The sequence below is a fragment of the Notechis scutatus genome, chromosome 1 (assembly GCF_049901735.1).
Source record: "Notechis scutatus isolate UNSWTSFEM ecotype Mainland chromosome 1, rNotScu1.2, whole genome shotgun sequence".
NCBI lineage: Eukaryota > Metazoa > Chordata > Lepidosauria > Squamata > Elapidae > Notechis > Notechis scutatus.
This window is the reverse complement of record NC_142009.1, coordinates 251,320,314-251,339,393: the sequence shown is the minus strand read 5'-3', so window position 1 is coordinate 251,339,393 and position 19,080 is coordinate 251,320,314. Positions and strand designations below refer to the sequence as shown.

The following is a 19,080-nucleotide window of genomic DNA, read 5'->3' as shown; positions in this document are numbered from 1 at the left end:
TCACATTCCATATAATTCCATAGGAATACATGGAAAAATATTTCATAGAAATCATTTTTAATGCCTCCTCAAATTTCAGTCTAATCTATAGGGGAAAAGAGGGAAATGGAGGACACAAACATTGTGGTTGAGAACTGCTTATTTCTGAAATCATCCATTTTCCATTTTTTCCTCATTCTCCCATATTGCTACAAAAAAAATTTCTTCTGTGGACTTTTTAATCAGTAGTGTATGGAACAATGTTCTTTTTAATAGTTTAGTATAAACTAAAATTTATATGACTATAGTTTTCCATTCCTTACCATTTACACTGCTTGTGGCCATCAATTGCTTTTTCCCCCCAGTAAGTTTTTTATTTTATTCATAATGATAAGCAAATTCAAAAAAAAGAAAAACTTATGAATTAAGAAAAATTCATTAAAAAAAAGAAAAAAAAAGAAAAAAGAAAAATTTATGAATTAAAAGATAACATCAAAATATAATTCTTGCTTAATTATCATGAGAATATTTTTTTGTAGAAGTTCTCCCTTGAACAAGATCCAAGAGGTTGATAATTTTGTGGTCACTATAACATAGAAATAAGTGACAGTTACTCTTGGATAAATAAATGCTTAACTGGTGGCAGCCACTCGCTTAACAGAAAATTGTGGGATGATTTCTCATTAATTTGATCTTTTCAAAATCAAGTTGGAATAGAATATGTAGTTCTACAGTTGCTCCAATCTTACATCTTCTGTTACCTTCCCAAAAAGATAATACCCTGTTTCTCCAACAATATGGCCTCCCCCAATAGGAAGTCCCAGCATGTTTTATAGGCATGAAATGAAATTAAGCCCCTCCCCCAAAATTAAGGCCTATATTAAAACATGTGACATGGGGGGGAATGGTGGGGGGGCTTGCCATTAGGAAGTACTTTTGTTGCACACCCGGATGTAGTGCTGCCTGCATTGACCCCGATACGAAGTGCCCCACCAACGCCGAGGTCAACATCCAAGCCATCGCCGCCCGCCCGAAGATGCAAGGGGGGGGAATTAAGTCACTCCCCAAAAAGAGGGCCTAGCCATTTTTTCGGGGCTCAAAAAAAAAAAAAAAGACCCGGCCTTATTATATGAGAAACACGGTACTAAAATATGATATTAGTAAAAATTAAAATGATATGTAAATGTTAGAGGTAATGGGTTTAAATTAATAGCTTTGAACAGGCAGCTTGAAGTCCCTTTGTTCCTGTGTCAAGAAATCAGAGCTAAAACAGGAGTTAGAAACTTGGAGCCCTCCCACTGTTGTTAAACTGTAATTCTCAACATCCTATGTTATCAGTTATGCTAGTTGAAACTGCTGAGTATTATAATTCAGCAACATTTCAAGGGCAACTGGTTCCCATCCCTGATATAAATCCATTCTCGATAAAATGTTACTATAGCCTCATTTTGTTTTTATCTTACAACATTAAAAACAATGTTACACACATACATCACACATTAAACATAGGTTTCCTTTTTTAAAAATAAATAAATCTGATAGCATGCTACTTTAGCGAAGAAAAAAGATTTATCCACTTCCTTAGTTACTCCGTGTGTCAGGAAAGGGCTGAAAAAATATAGTAGTTATTAATTATAATGCCTTTTTCTATAGAATTCAAGTTGCATTCTTATAACTAGTATGATAAGAGATAGAAGTTGATTTCATATACAGTATCGAGTGAAGCCATTGTTTTATGGAATTTTGATTTATTGAACAAACCACAATTGGATAGGGTGATATAATGTGTTAATCCACTATTGAACAAGCCACATGATAGTTTAATGCAGTATGTGAATGAATTTACTGTGTAATCTAAGATTCTTCCGGTACTTTTATTGGTTTCATTTAATCTAAAATCAGATCTTCCCAAACCTGACCTGGCATTTGAACAACAATGTCAAACTGAATTTCTGGTAGGGATCATAACAAACTACAGAACCATTTCTGGGCTGCTGTTAGAAATATTTTAGATACCTGGCAAATAAAGTCTCTCAGATATGCTTCAAGTTAGATGGTGACTGGAAAAATCCTCTCAAGGTGTTAGTAGCAAAGTATTGTGTGATTAACTAGAATCAGTGTGAGCCTGTCTGAGGAGATAGACAAAATTCTTGGGAATGCTAACTCAATGACCTGTTTGTTAGATCCATTGTTATTTATTAATAAATGGTAGTCTTGCTGCTTTGAAGGAGGCAGTGAAGGAGGCTTCACTTCTCAAGAGCACTTCATTGGACACAACCGTACTAGACAATTTCCAACCTTTTAGGGGAGGTTATTAAAAAGTTAGTTGGCTTGTTGGAGCTTCAGACCAACCTAAAAGAATAGATCCTTTTCATTCAGGTTTCAGGCCAATGCTAAGGCAGAAGTGGTCATATTTGTTAATGACTTCTGGCAAAATTGGGATAGGTTGATCCCAGCAGCTTTCAGTGTTCAGCTGGTGCTGAGCGCAAAGAGAGATCAACTCTAAAGCTCCTAATGTGTAGGGTATCTTCAGGCTGAATACACTTACCGTCTTCTGTTTAACAATTCCATGAGAGTACTAGGTGCAGTTAACTGCTAGTTTGAGGTCAAGTACCATTAGTATGAGGGTGATATCCAGAAGCAGCAAATTGCTCCATAATGCAGTGGGCAATTATAGGCATGTCGTGTACAATGGTTACCAGTAGACTTCCAGTTGCAATTCAAGATGTTGGTTATCCTCTACAAAGCCCTTCATGGCACAGAACCTATTTATTTAAGGGACTCTCTCTTCAATAGTTTGTCTTCCAGGTATTATCAGATACAGTTGGCATGCTCCTGGTCCTCCATTAAGCAGTGTCATTTGATGGAACCTAGGGAAGCACTATAATATTCAACCTGAGATCCATCTGACCTCCCCTCCCCAAATGTGTTTAAGAGAACTTTGAATACTTGGGTTTTTTCCTATGCTTTAGGATATACTGGCTGTTCCTGTTCATTGCATTCTTTTTATATTGGATGGTTTTATTCTGGATGCCTGTGGGTTTTTTTTAACCTTTTTATTGTAATATTTTATTTTATATCACCCAGAGTTGTGGAGTTCAAAGGTCTTATAAATTTAATAAATAAACTCATCATTAATATTTCAGCTGAAATATATGAAATAGCCTAAACCTGCCAGATGTGCCATATGAAGTAGCCTGTCCAAAATGGTCACATTTTCTTTAGCTATGAATCATCAAGGTAGACAGATTAACAGTTTTCAAGCCTAGGATGACATAGAGTTTCAAAGCACCTGAGGCAGATGACAAATTTATAATTTTTGCAAAATTAAAAAGAGCATTTTTATAATAGTAATGGTTTTTCTTAGCTACCCAGTCTTCAAAAATTGGATGACTTACAAATGTAATAAATTGTTATTCAATTTACAGCTCAAAAAACGCCCACTGAACAAAGGATAGGTGTGGTTAGTCTGATAAGGATGCAGATTTCATATCCTCTTATATAGCAGAAAAAGCCAGTAAACTGTAGATCCTTAGATAAAAGTTAGATAGGTAACTTTGCAATGTGATGGACTTTCCCATCTTTATTTATAATTAATTCACCCATTCCTTTAGTTGTGCAGAAAGTACTTGCAAGCATTACTTGACGAGGTTGCTGGAAGCTTTATTATAACACATTAATATTCTTTCAGTACCTCTTCCCCAAACTCTCTTCTGTCAAATTAATATTCACTCTTCCCTATTGATTTGGGTTAGATTTTCCATTCCTTTTGTTATCCCAAAAAGTTTTTTATTGTTATCTTTTACAAACATCTCTTTTGGTGAACGGTGTGATTCCAGGTTTTTACATTTCCATACAAACATGACCATAATTACATATCTATCTTACATTTTCAGTTTCTTATCGTATCATTACATTTTCCATTTTCTATACATTTTCAAAAATATTCTTATGTTTTTCACATTTATTTTATCCATTTTTAGTTCAGAACTTATTCTGTTTTCTTTAATTATACTCTTATCTTCTTTATATAATATCTTAAAATTCTTATTTCTTAATCTATATTCATTGTACTTTTATACTTTTATCTGTCATATTTGCAATTTCATCACATATTATTATTTCATTATTCAATAAATTCCATCTTAGTTTTAATTAATTCCAAACATTTCCCCTTAATTACCCATTTGAGTGCACCACCTTTTATATATCATTCAGTTTACTCATATTAAAAAATACCATAATATAATCATTTTACATTCCTTTTTAATGTCATTATTAACTCCTATAGTTCTACACAGACTTTCAAATCACAATTGAGAGAAGAGAGAACAAAGTTGCTTCTTGATACCTCTTAAAGGGAAGTGTGCAAATTCATAATTCATAAAATTGCTAGATGCTACCAGTACTACTATATTCGTCTGTAGAAGAGCATGAACTTTCAGGGTGGAACAGCCAGCAAATATCAACGAGGAAAGTGGCAGTGTTGAATTGATGTGGCAATTAAAGCAAAACTTTAAATGAGGGATTATTGCAGTAATTTGTAACTATTTTTTTTCAAACAAAACATTTTATCGACTCAGCAATATGGATTTAAAAATTGGTTAAATATCATTCAGCTTGAATTTTATTTAAGTTCTTGAATGATTATATTTGCATTATTGCTCTTATAAATATTTAGTTTTGTTTCCTTTTGCATTGAATTAGAAAGTGTATCAGTTATAAAAACAATTATATTAAACAGTCAATTCCATAAATATCAATGTGTTCAATCCAAAAAAAATCCAAGATGTGTATTGATTATATTTGACAGAACATGTGCTAGCATATTCAGTTTTTAAAATGAATAGCTATCTTTTTTAAAAAAATAAAGTTTTATTGAGTTTTAACAAAACAAATAAAACACCTTATTTGAGTACAGTATGGTTCCGGGTTATTACATTTCCATACAGACACAATTTCATATGCATATTCATCTTATATATTCAACTTCATATCTTATTACTCTTTTTCCAACTTCTCACTATTTCTCCCTTTCCTTCTCTTAATTTTCTTTTATGGTTATCTCATTTTCTTCTTATTCAATTGAGTAGCTATCTTGAAGATACAAATTGAAATTTTATGTTCACATCCTATTTTTATTTTAAAATATATGGATAAAATACCCAAGATTTCCTGCTGCTTTTTATTTAAGTATTTACAGCATTCAGAGAATATATTGGAATGGAAGCTCACATTTAACTTTACATTTTTTTCTGCTGATCTCTCTGACCTGGCATTTGAATAACAATGTCAAACTGAATTTCTGGTAGGGATCATGACAAACTACAGAACCATTTCTGGGCTGCTGTTAGAAATATTCTAGATATCTGGCAAATAAAGTCTCTCAGATATGCTTCAAGTTAGATGGTGACTGGAAAAATCCTCTCAAGATGTTAGCAGCAAAGTATTATGTGATTAACTAGAATCATTGTGAGCCTGTCTGAGGAGATTGACAAAATTCTTGGGAATGCTAAGTCAATGACCTGTTCATTAGATCCATGTTTATATTTATTAATAGTAGTATTTTATTTTTGCTCTTAAAATGTTGGTTTAGCATTTTATGTTTAGAAAGCCATTGCTAAAAGTTAATTGGTATATTGATGCAATGAATACAACTTGTCTGATTGTATTAAATTTGCATACTGTAACAAAGTTGAATCCAGAAAAAAGGATATAGGATTATATTTGCAATATATAAAAATTGCAATTAATATGTCAGGCCTAGAGCATGAGTAGAGAATCTTGCCAAGGAGCAAAGGGATTATAAATTGTTTAGGATGTTCAACATAGATGAAAGGGATGAACATGAGACCTCAGGAGGAAAAATGAATTTTTGTCCTGGAGATAGCTACCACAGGATCACTAGATTACTGGATTACTAGAAGCAATATACCTATCAGCAAAGTTGCTTTACCAAATCTTTAAGGTGCATTGTAGTTCCATTATTATTTTTAAATTTTCTTTATACTTGAGGATTTATCATATTTCTTAATGCAAAACTAATTTATTGAAAAAAGCATAAAGGATATGTATCTATGCAATGTTTAAAAAAAATGTTTGAATCGCATTTTACCAGTAGAGTTCTATATATGTTTTGTTTTAGAGTTTTTGGAATAAATGAGCATACAAGTTGCAAATTAAATCAGTTAATTAATCTATATATAGTTTGGAGTCTTTTCTTTTTACTTTTCCAGTTTGCAATTTGAAAAGGAATATGTACACATTAATGAAAAATAGCGTAAGTAAAAATAGTTACATATGATTAATATTTTTTAAATAATGTGGAAAAAAATTTGAATGTAATATTTCAAAATACATTAGGTGGCAGTCGTGTGCTATATTTGTTACTAGGCCTTTATCTTTCATATTTTACTTTTTTTCTTAATGCAATTTAAAAATGGATGAACCATATCTTTTAATTATTTGTAATCTTGTGTTTATTATATCACTTAAAGATTTAATTGCAAAGTTTATAAACAGTTATGTGACTTTTTTGCATTAAATAAGTTAAACATAGTATAATAAAAACAAAATAACTTTTAATTTTGAATATATTTAAGGGCAGTGTATAGTAACACTTTTAAAATAAGCATTGAATAACTGCTTGTAGCATTTCTTTTGATATGTATCCTTTTTTCTTTTTAAGGTAGCAACTTGAAGAAATTATATTCTTTCCCCTGAGACTAAATGTAAAATTTTCACATATATGTGTAAACTCCTCTTATTAAACAACTGGGATAGGTGATTGTGCCCTGCTAATTAGAACTGTGTCACACTTAGGGTTAATTTCCTTTTTAATTAATCAGAGTTTAATATAATCTATCTTTCCCACTCTTTTTTTCTCTACTATTCTCTTTTTCTACTCTTGGACTTTCTTAGGCTTGAGATAATGTCTTAGTTTTTAAGCCATTAGCATTAAATCTTTATTTTTATAAATACTTGCCTCTTGTTTATCTATCATAACTATAACATTGCTCCTAATTTTTTCAGTTTCATGTTTTGGTATAATTTGGGGTTATTTTGAGAACACAAGTTTTTTTAGTATCAAATAAATGCTGATGAGTCAAAGCAGACACAATTAAACTTTTAGCATGGTGTTTTTAATGTTGTGTTGACATATTGAACAAGAGCACATAACTTAGGACCTTTTTTTTCCTTGTCTGTATTTCACAGGTAAAAGGGCTGGGGAATTCAAAACTGGTACAGCCATGTCATTAATTTGGCAGAAAGATCAATTAATAGAAGAAAAGCATTGAAGTGTTGACAGAGCATGCTATCTAATTAGTACCTGATGAACCATGTAGGCCGCAGAGCAAAGAGCTAGCTGTTGTACAAGACCTTTTATGTGCAAGTCATTAAGTCTGTATAGTAACCAAACCAAAAGAACTTAAATGGATGAGGGGTTTTTTTTCCACCAAAGAACTATCCTGTGATGTATTGAGGATCTCCCATGGATTTTGTTAGAAGTAAAATGAGGAGCAGGTGTTTAAATCATGTGCTCCATCAGTTACCTCCATTACTTTCTAAGGAACAGTTACTTACCTGATATTCTGCTTTTTCATTGGTGTTTTTCCAGTTCACCAGTTATATTTTATTTGTAATTATTTTATAGAGAATTGTTTACACACACACACACACACATACACATACACTTCATGCTCATTGGGAACACGCTAGTGTTCCATCTTCTTAACAATGGACTTTCCAAGGCCTGCAGCTGTTTTGGCTAACAGAAAGAATCCCATATGTACCATTGAAGATCTGCTTAGGTTCCCACCAAATTGCCAACAAATCAGATTCCTTGGATTTCCCACCCTGTAGGATGGGAAATTCCAGTTATAGATTTCAACTTCTGTAGAAATCTTCGCTTTCTCATTATTTGAGTTTCTTTTTCTTGTAAAATTTGGATTCAATTATCCTTGCATAAATGGTTGATTATTTCTCCTCAGAATTGTGTTCTTTCTTCTGAATTTTCCACAACAAAGTTTTGTTTATAATTACCTTGAGCCATTACAAAATACAGGGCAAAACCTCAAATGAAGAATTTGACTTGAATCCAGAGATCCTATGAATTGAATTCTTCTCTCAGATTTAATAATCATAGGGGCAAAGACTTTTAGCTCTAAAGTGCATATTCATAAAAAAGTAGATGATGCAGAAAACCGAACAGGAATTGGGGAAAATCCCATAAAAACTGAAATGGTATCATGTCACCCCTAATCATTCTCTTCATTAGACTAGGCAAACCTAGTTAGGGAACATACCTAGTTCCCTTAGCCATTAGCACATTAGCATCCAGACTGCTTATCATCTTTGTTGCTCTTCTCTACAGTTTTTCCAGCATCTCAGCATCTTGGGAATCGTGGCAACCAAAACTGGACAGAGTATTCCAAGTGTGGCTTCACTAGTGCAGTATAGATGGTGCTATCACTTCTTATGATCCTTGATGCTGTCTCTTTGTTGATGAAGCCTAGGATTTCATTTTTTGGCAGTTGTGGAAAAGGGGCGTTGGTCTTACCTGATATACCTCTTCTCCGGGAGTTGAAGGGAGAATGCAGTCCCACCCTGTATTCTGTCTGGTCAGAGTCAGGACGGAATTTTTTTTTGTTTCATTGAGTAGACTATCTTTCAGAAGACGATGGACACTGGAATTCGCTTCAACTTTGTTCAGAACTGGGAACCGTTACCAGGGGTGGGGGGGTGTCCTCAGTTTTTCAACTCGGTCTGCAGAGCTAGGAGACTAGAGACTACCCATCCTGGATTCTCCCTTCGACTCCCCGAGAAGAGGTGTATCAGGTAGGACCAACGCCCCTTTTGGCAACTGTGGCACACCACTGTTCAAGTCCATCAAGATACTTTTGAACTTTGAATCTTTGCAGCTGGCAAAGGTGGCTGGAAGGTGGCATGGCATTTAGCAACGGTGGCTAAAGTTGAGTTTCCCTTTAACTGAGTCCGACTTGATGGACATGTTCTCTGGGTGACAATCTGTGATGAGATTTTCTAAGGTATTATGACAAACTATTCAGTAACTTAATTAGAGAGGAAAAGAATTCAGCAGCACAGGGGTGCTCACAAAAATACAATTCCTGTGTATATAAAACAAATGTTAAATAATCAAAAAGAAAAACCTGATCCAAGATCCAATAAGAGAAAAATGGGGTGCTGCTGAGAAGAAGAAGGAAGAAAGTGAGGGAAGACCCTCAGGTATGCGGCCAGCCAGGATGTCTATCATCCTGTATAGGTCCAGGAGTTTCACCCTGAGCAATAGCAGCTCTCTGGCAATGGCAATGGAGGGAGCTTGGGGGTGGTGGTGGTTCCTAATAGCTATCTAAATAGTTGAGTTGCAGATTTCAGCTAGGCTTTGGCTAAGATGAGATGTGGGCAATTATCCACTGTTCATACTCCTATGGTGAATAATTGATTGTAGTTTGTTTGTTTTAAAAAGGATTAAAATATTTATCAAATAAAAACATTACATGAAATTTTTTGCAACAATATGGAATCAATTGGTAGGAAGAAGGTTGTGAGTTGGCTAGATGGGAAATCCTTATTACCTAAAATAAGATTAGGTATAGGTCGGTTGTATTGCCTCAAAAATGTAAATGGTGGAAACAATATTTATATAAACATTACTATTGTTTATGTTTATGTTCCTAAAACTAAATTTTTAAAAATTGAAACACAGTGTGTAAAAATGAAATGTTTATTTACATATCAGTATCAGAAATATTATAATTTTGTTCTTTTCCCTAAAATATTATTCAGTATTTGAAGTAATCAATTAATAATTAGATATTAGACCTTTCCATTAGCAATTTAAATATGTTGCAACTCATTACATCATTGTTTTGTAGTTTCATTTTGGCTTCCTTTCTACTTTCATTTTCAGTAATACAGTTCCTTTGTTTTCAGAAACAGTGAATGAAAATAATAATAATGCTACTAACCTATTCTCTGCATTCTTAAATGACATGCTACTTCATTGCAATTTTACTGTGTCAGGTGTAGAACTATAAGTAATCCTCAACTTACGACCATTCATTCAGCAAACTGTGATCCTATGGTCAGAATTTGGGCATTTAGTAGCCCACATGCAGTTACAATCGCTGGGTTGCTGCAACTCCCCCACTACAACCTATCTCTCCCCAATCTATGCCCTTTTCTCTATTCTGCACAATGGTACTCAGTGCCAGCAGAGCTGGAGCTGAAGAGGGCCAGGCCTGCAACAGCTGCCGCTGCCTCCAGGCCTCTGTTTCATCCCCAGGGCTGCCACTGCTGTTGCCTCAAGCCCCACACTGCACCACTTCAGCATCATTCCCCAATTGCCTCAGGAAAAAACACCTTTGGGACACGCTGCTTAGTAATAATTCTCCTTGGCACATTTCTTCATGCCGTCTTGATTAGTCCCAATTAATGTAGTATCCATCCAATTATGGATTTTGATCTTTATTTTTCAGCAAACAGCATGCCAAAAACTCATTGGAGTTCAAGTTTATACTATTGAAATGTTATCAATTCTGCCAAGAAAAAAATGAATGGGAAAATATATTTTCAAATGTATGGTCAATGGTCTGGAAATAATACATGCATAAATGTTCATTGCATGATTTTTCTTTGCTTGATCATATTGATTCCCCTTCAGAAATAACACTATGGAACACTATGGAACAAGCAGTTCAAAATATATTTATGGATGGTGCCATGAGAATAAAGAAGTTGAGACAAAGTCTTTCATTGCCTCTTCCATTGCATTACCAGTATAAATTTTATATTTTGTAAAGATCAAATCACAAATCACTTTGAGATTCTTCCATGTATTCTCTCTGTAAAGTTAGATTTATATTTTTGTATCTGTCTTACTGTGATCCACAAGTACTAAAAACAAGAAGAAGCTTTGGGGAACATTAATAATTCTGTGTTCAAAAAACAAACTATAATAGTACCTTTATCCCCATGAAATAACAAATCATGATTAAATCATTGATTTAATCTATTGTTGGTTTAATTTCTAATCGAGGATTTTAGTCCAGCTGTGTAATTTATGTGATACTGATCTGTGCCTCTATTGTTCCATATATTCAGTATTCAATTAAAACATCTATGTCTTCAAACTATAGGCAAGTGAAACATTTGATCACATGACCATGGGGATACTGCAACAGTCGTAAGTGCAAAAAATGGTCCTGTCACTTTTTTCAGTGCTGTTGTAACTTTGAACAGTCATTAAACGAAAGACTATACATCAAGGACTACCTGCATTTTGCATACCCTGTATCCTAGCTGTATTATCAGATACAAAATACATGCATTGATCTATAGGTTTTAATAATTTGGGCTTTTTATTCATTGTATTAAAATACATTAAAGTTACAAATTATCTGTTCCAAAATAGCACTACGCATATGTCAAACTATTTCCATTTAATAGTGTTTTGTTAACTGTTTCAACTCCATACCCCCCCAGTTCAAACAAGTATTTTAAATGGACAGTAAACATTGACAATGTGATATAATTTGTATTTACTAACCAAGTTGAATGTGTCTCTATTACATAATAAGCTTCCAGTTCCATCTTGTTTTAATTTGTGAATCTTTGTTTCTCTTTGCATTAATCATTCTCCTGAGGTAAATTGTCCATAAGACCAGTGATTCCATCGGCAAATTATCCAGAAAATGCTATCAGTGCACACTGTGACATTTGTGCCACTGGTGTATTTGCTGCTATTGCAGTAGCCTAATTATCCTGGCAGCAGTCTCTTCTGGCCAGCATTGTTCCCTTTGTTTTGTTTTTTTCAGGGCACCGTGGCTCTAACCTTTATGGTGTCCAAACACCTCACAACAGATCTCCTATTTATTATTGATTCTCTTCCTTCCCTCCTCTTTCTTTTTTTCTTTTTCTTTTTCCTCTTTTCACTTTCCTTTTTTGACTGGCAGTATCATCCAGACAAACAGAGCACAGATGTGCCAGCAGGAGAAGCAGAGGCACGCATGCAGAGGTTCATCGAAATTGATCGAGCATGGAAAATTCTAGGAAATGAAGAGACAAAAAAAGAGTATGACCTGCAGCGGCGTGGTAGGTTCCTACCGAGGAGTGCTGTAGTAGCAGCAGCAGCTCTCAATGGGTCGAAAGTGTGAGAATAGTTTAGTTTCTGAAATATTATTTGTTCAACCAAAACATTTCATTTGCTTCTATCTTGCTTTCATATTTAGATTTCATATTTATACTGATTGCCACATCTGCATTAGGCAGTTAAAAACATTAAGTTATTTTCGACAAAGCGTTAGGTGGTAACTGTTCTAAATGCATGTAGCATTTAGATAATAATGACTTCATTTAGCCATTCTTCATTTGACAGTATTTAAAGCATTTTCACTAAATGTTCTTAATTACTGGAGTCACGCCCTTTGCTACATTCCACTGTTACATTTTAAATTAGTTTGAGTAATTTATGTCAAAGGTATCCTGCAGCATATGGTTTTATGAACACTTTGCAATAATTAAACTGTATTCTTTCTATCACCTTTTACAAATCAAGTGCTGTCCTAGGATATATATTTTTTTCATAAGGCACGTCTGATGCCAGTTAGTTTTCAGCAAGCAAGTTATAACCACAATTCATTTAACCAGGCAGTTCCAGCATACCTTTTTGTATATCTCTTGAAATACAGCTTTGTAAAACAGTGACAGGCTGTTGTGAAAAAGAAAGGGGGAAATGTAGGTCAGATCTGTCACACATGGGCTACCATTACATGACGTGATAGGCTGTCTTTCTGCTCTGGCCTCAGGATAGGAGTCCCTCAGCCTTCCATTAGAACCTTCAATAAATGTATATCCACCCTCCATGCTAATGGGGGGAGTCAATAATAGTGTATTGCCTGTAGGGAAAACACTCAGTTGCACTCTGAAGTAACACACTCCGGTTCAGCATTGACGTGTAGCTACCACCACTTTTTAGTGTGTCTGATAAAAGACACACTGTCTCTGCAGCATGTTATTGAATTCCCTTCCATTGTACGTTGGCACACCATCAAACCTTTTTAACTTCCCTGCTGTGAAGGTTGCCACAATTTTATTTGAGAAACAAAGGCTTAGTCAGCGTGGCTGGCAGATACATATAATATACTGTGTAGACAAGCTTATTTTTGTTCATTAATTATTTGAAAATGTGCAATGGACAAAATAATTTTTGATCTAATCGTATGGCTTAAAGCCTAAGTAAAAAATTAGCGCTTGTTAGGCAAAAGAAGAAGCAGCTCTGCTTTTAAAGGGGGAAAAAGCCTCCCTTTTGTAACAACTGATGGAAATTATTTCATTCAAACGTATTACATAATTACATTTGAAATAAAAGTATAATCAAATGTGGAGAATAAAGATTTTATTATTTATTTAGTAAAGTTTTCCTAGACTTAAATTTTTAAATATTTAAAACTTATCCAGATTTATTTGATTTGGTTGAACATGGCCACTGACGTGCATTTCTTCTCGTTCTGAGAGGTTTGACAGTTTTGATGGAAAGAAGTTATTCAATAGTAATCTACATGCTAGGCCTTGCTGCAATCACAGGAATGGCAACATGTATGCCTAGGATAAAGTAGCTTTTGTTTTAGCTAAATCTGATGTATTAACTGTTTCCTTCATTGGGATGTTTCTGCCATTTGAAGTGATTAAACTATCGGAATGGTAGTCAGCATTATCTCCAAGCTGGGATTCCTGACTTACTGCTTTCTCACTATCCTGAAAATGTGTAGTTAGAAAGTGATTACAGGAACAGAGATTGGCACTGAATATAAAAGAATAACAAGCCAGTAATCCCAATTAGGATATAACACAAAACCAACTATAGTGAGCGGCTTCTTTATTTAAATCTTGCCTCAACCACCAGAAACTCCTAAGCTTGTTGAACCAAGAAAAACTAATTGGGCAGCATTTATTAGTTTATGAATAGACACATTTATGAAGATTTCTGGCATATGTTCTGTTAATGGGATTTGTTTTATTTTTATTTCTTCAATGTATAGCAAAAATGTTAAAAAGCACAGCGACATCAGCCATGGTCAGTCCAACTTATCAAGAATAAATGCATATTTACTTTGTTTGCAATATTGAATATAGGTAGGTCTCAATTTACAACTTGTTGCTTAGCAACTGTTTGAAGTTAAAATGACACACACACCCCATGTACTTCTACACAGCTGCCTTCCCCCAATCACATGATTGCATTTTAAACACTTAGTAACCAGTCAGTATTTGCGGCCATTTGCAGCATCCCATGGTTCCATGACCACAGTTTATGTGATATTTTTTTTGTCGGAAACCAGTGTTTACTTCTGATTTCTGACAAAAAAAACCCATTAGAGATAATGGGTTCACTTAATGACCATCTGATTCACTTAATGACTGCTGCAAAAAAAGTGTAAAATCAGGTCACATTATGACCCACTTAACAACAGGCATGACTTACAACCAGGATTCCAGACTCAATTCCATTCGGAAGTTGAGGACTATCTGCACTTAATTGTTTTGCTAAGTACATCTACAGAAGCAGCAAATGAAGCTCCAAGAAAATAGTTATAGGGATTCAACTATTTCTTAGAAACTATTTAATAAAAATATACTGAAAGTTTCAGCAAGAAGTTTCAAACATTTAATTAAGTGTCACAATAATTTTGTTAGAGCTTATTTGCTGCCTCTTTAAGTCACAATTTATATACATTGCCAAATTTTCTCAGGAGATATGTAACTCTGACTCTTATTCATCTTTTGTTAAAATGTTGTTTCATTGATTTGTGAGGCATACATTTAAATCAAATTACTTCTAGATGTCTCTTCAGTAAAATGTAAATTTAAGATTATATAAGTTTTATTAGGTTGCTTGCTTGCAGTTCTATGTATATCTAAAATCTAATTATTTCTGCTCACAAATGATTCACATGGTCTTTTTACTGGACTTATGTTTGCTAACTTCTCTTTTCTAAAGTTTTTCATTAATTTTTTAAATGTGTGTTCATCTCAGTTTCGCCAATGTACTAGTGTTCCAACATTTTTACATTAAGACTGTCTTTTCATATTCTACTAAAGATGGTCAAATAGTTCAGATGAACATTTTAATTACAACTTTGCTGTGATTTAAAAGTGACCATTTTGAATGCCCATGAAAACCAGCCATGGGTGCAGGAATGTTATAATTGCTACCACTGGGGAATAATGGAGCTTCATCTTGGGATTATTAATTGTGGTATTCCTTTTCTTTGTTTTCACTTTTGTTTGGTTTTTGTTTTATGTTTTTCTTTTTCTCCTACATATTTGTTGGATTGTTAACAATGTTAATTGTTTAATCAAATTTTACGATAGGAAATGTACACTCGTCAGAGTTGTTAATTGGTGGCTTAAAAACCTTGCAAATTAAATAACAAATAACAAAACAAGCAAACTCATCAAATTTGCAGACGACACCAAGCTGGCAGGAATAGCCAACACTCCAGAAGATAGGCTTAAAATCTGTGTCAAGAAAGATCTTGACACACTTGACCATTGGGTGCTATCTAACAAAATGAAATTCAGTTGTAAAACAAGTAAGGTTCTACATTTAGGCAAGAATCAAATGCACAGGTACAGTATATGTGGTACCTTGCTCAATAGTCGTAATTGTAAGAGGGATCTCGGAGTCCTAGTGGACAACCATTTAAATATGAGCCAGAAGTGTGCAGCAGCTGCCAAAAAAGTCAACACAGTTCTAGGCTAACAGAGAGATAGAATCAAGATCACATGAAGTGTTTATAATGCCTTGGTAAGGTCACACTTGGAATATTGCATTCAGTTTTGGTTGCCATGATGTAAAAAAGAAGTTGAGACTCTAGAAAGAGTGCAGAGAAGAGCAACAAAGATGATTAGGGACTGGAGGCTAAAATATATGAAAAATGGTTGCAGGAATTGGGTATGTCTAGTCTAATGAAAAGAAGAACTAGGGGAGACATGATAGCAGTGTTCCAATATCTCAGGGGCTGCCACAAAGAAGAGGGAGTCAAGCTATTCTCCAAAGCATCTGAGGGCAGGACAAGAAGCAATGGATGGAAACTAATCAAGGAGAGAACCAACCTAGAATTAAGGAGAAATTTCCTGACAAAACAATTAATCAGTGGAACAAATTGCCTCCAGAAGTTGTGAATGCTCCAACACTGGAAGTTTTTTAAAAGATGTTGGATAACTATTTGTCTGAAGTGGTGTAGGATTTCCTGCCTAAGCAGAGGGTTGGCCTAGAAGACCTCCAAGGTCCCTTCCAACTCTGTTTTTCTATTCTATTCTAAGTATCAATTTCATACTCTGTTTCTTTAAGAACCCTATGGTGAATATAAGCAAAGAGTGGTGCAAAGAGCCATGGAAAGATACATGCTCGGCATTACAAGACAAGATAGAAAGACCTGCACAGGGATTAGAGAACAAACAAAAGAGAGTAAAGGAATGGAAATGGGCTGGTCATCAAAACAAGAACTGATTGCAAGTGGACCATGGCAGGCATAGAATGGATTCCACTTGATAATAAGCATCCATAACAGACCTAAAACAGGATAGATCACTGACATCAGCAGGTATTATGGGCCGAATTGGGAAAAGAAAACTCAAGACCGTATTGGTTGGAAACAAACAGAAGCGGCTTTCATCCTGCAGTGGATAGACAAATGGCTAAAATGATGATGGTGGTGAATATAATCTAGACCAAGTAATTCATTTTTCATGTCATTAAGATTTACAATTTATCTTCTGTCACTCCTTTGCTTCTGTTCTATAGGCTAATTTGGATACATGGATAGTCCTTCATTTTTTAAAAGAATCTCAGTAGCCTTCTGTAGCTGAATTTCACATTGTAATGTTTATGGGAATTGAAAGTTTGTAAACATCATTAGATGCATTCATTGTATTTTCCTTCTTGTCTATTTATTTTCCTATGCTTTATGCATCTTTTTGCTCTAATGAAAATATCTGAAAGCCATCTTCTTAAACCTTCCCTGATTATCTTTATTAACTATACAAACATCCTGTTACATATTCTCCATCTTAGATTTAAGGCAAGTTTCTATAATGCTGGCTTTGAATAATAATGGGATTTTCTTGAGAGACTTTATCTTCTTTATTTTCCTTTTCACCTTCTTCAATATCTTAAATATTGGGAAGCTTGGACTTTTAAACTTATATATGGTTGTGTTGTTGGGAACTTTTTAAATATATAATTACATATATACATCCAAGTATCATAGTAAAGCATGATAATATATATTTTAGTAAAGTGAATCAGAGCAGTAGCATTTACAGTACAACTCAAAAATACTAGGAACTATTTAGGATTATATCTAGGATAATCTCACTTTTTGCTATCAGAGCTAATTTTTCTAAGGCATGATCATTTAACATATTGAAAGCATAAGGACGTGTGTTGTTTTCTTCTGTGAAAGAGTTTAACATAGTGACTCTTCTGTGAAGGACACTCTTAATTTGATTATTGATCTGAAGATTCATCACAGAATTATTGAGTTGGGGATAGATTATGATATGCTCATATTCAAAATTTATTTTATGGTCTACTATTGATACCTGAAAGAATATGGACCAGTAAAAAGTTTATTGCACTTTCTTCAGTATTAGACATACAGAATAGTTCCATTTGCAATGCTCTCTTATCTTTCTCCACAGACACATGCAATCCTGGTAAAGCTTTACTGAACTTTGCTTCTAACAGTGATTTAGTATTTACTTATAAAATTATGACTGCATTATTTTTCATCCATAGGAGAGTCCTCAGGGAAATTACAGTTTAGAAGTTAAAGAAAAAATATTAGTAGATTAGAAGTAGGAAGAAGCAGATCACAATTGTTGTATTTAAAATTATATAATAACCAATGAAGAACTAATATTTTAATGCTTTCCAAAAACCTAATAAAAGATTCTGTCTTATTTTTGTTGGAGGAAAACACCTCAGGTATTAGGATACACAGAAAAGTCTTCAAAGGAAATCTTAAATTAAGGGTGATTTCCTATGGAAGGAAGCAGTCTTTTAGGCATTTCATTTAGGTTTTTTTGTCAAGAAGCACCATTTATTATCCAACAAAGACAATATATAAGCCGCTGTCTCATTCATCTTCTAAGAAATTCTGTCAAATGTGTGTAACAAAGTAAGACACTGGGCTTGTCCCCTAGAAAGCCAACAACTTGGGTTCATGACCTGAGTGCTGCACAACAGGGTTACTCACCCCAGCTGCTGCCAACCTAGCAGTTCAAAGGCACGCAAATGCAAGTAGATAAATAGGTGCCACTTTTCCATATTTTCATACTGGCCATATATGACGGAACCATCTCTTAGACAATGCAGGCTCCCTTGGCTGATAATCAGAGATAAGCATTCCCCCTCTTGAGTCAGTCATGACAGTATGGGGGAAACCTTTAAACCTTATTGTATACTCTTAGTGTATAATCTACACTATATTCCATAGTATACAATGGGTTTCCTAATCTGTTCTAATTTTATTTTGTTTTGTGTTTTGTTTTGTTTTTTTTGTTTTTGCCATTCCTAGCCAACTTCAGTTTCTCAATTACTTGTGTGCCAGGAGAAAGAATGTGCAGTTTCTTATCACAAATCTGTCAGCTTGGACATTGGAAATTCTGACAATTCCCTTTCCCCTGATGCTATTGTTATCCTAGCCTTGTTTTTATGTTCTTGGTGTTCCTAAAGTTGCCAGCATGATGGATGTGGTAGTGGCTAGTGCCTTGGGCTTCTAATATGAATACTAGTGTTCTGGACTGCTTTGTAAGCTCTCCAGTGTATTCTGACAATTCACTCTGCTCTAACTGAAAGCCAAACCAGTCCTAGGCCATCTCCAACAGCCTGCAATCTGGGCCTCTTGATTGTGAGCACACTGAGCTGCTCTCCATTATTAATGTTCTGGATTGTTTGACAGAGGCTTTGCCAATATATTCTGAAGTGGTCCATTACTGTCTACATTCCTTGCCATGAGTATTTCCTTATTTCAGTTACCAATGTACTTCTTATGTGTTTTTTTTCTTTTTCCT

At 34.4% G+C, this 19,080-nt stretch overlaps 1 protein-coding gene across 1 annotated transcript in view; it reads left to right on the top strand.

Moving 5' to 3' along the window:
• Positions 1–19,080, top strand: part of DNAJC24 (DnaJ heat shock protein family (Hsp40) member C24) — a 34,306-nt gene that overhangs the window by 9,434 nt on the left and 5,792 nt on the right. The window contains exon 3 of the mRNA XM_026664790.2: positions 11,955–12,093. Within this exon, the coding sequence (XP_026520575.1) occupies positions 11,955–12,093 (139 nt within the window). The remainder of the gene's footprint in view (positions 1–11,954; positions 12,094–19,080) is intronic.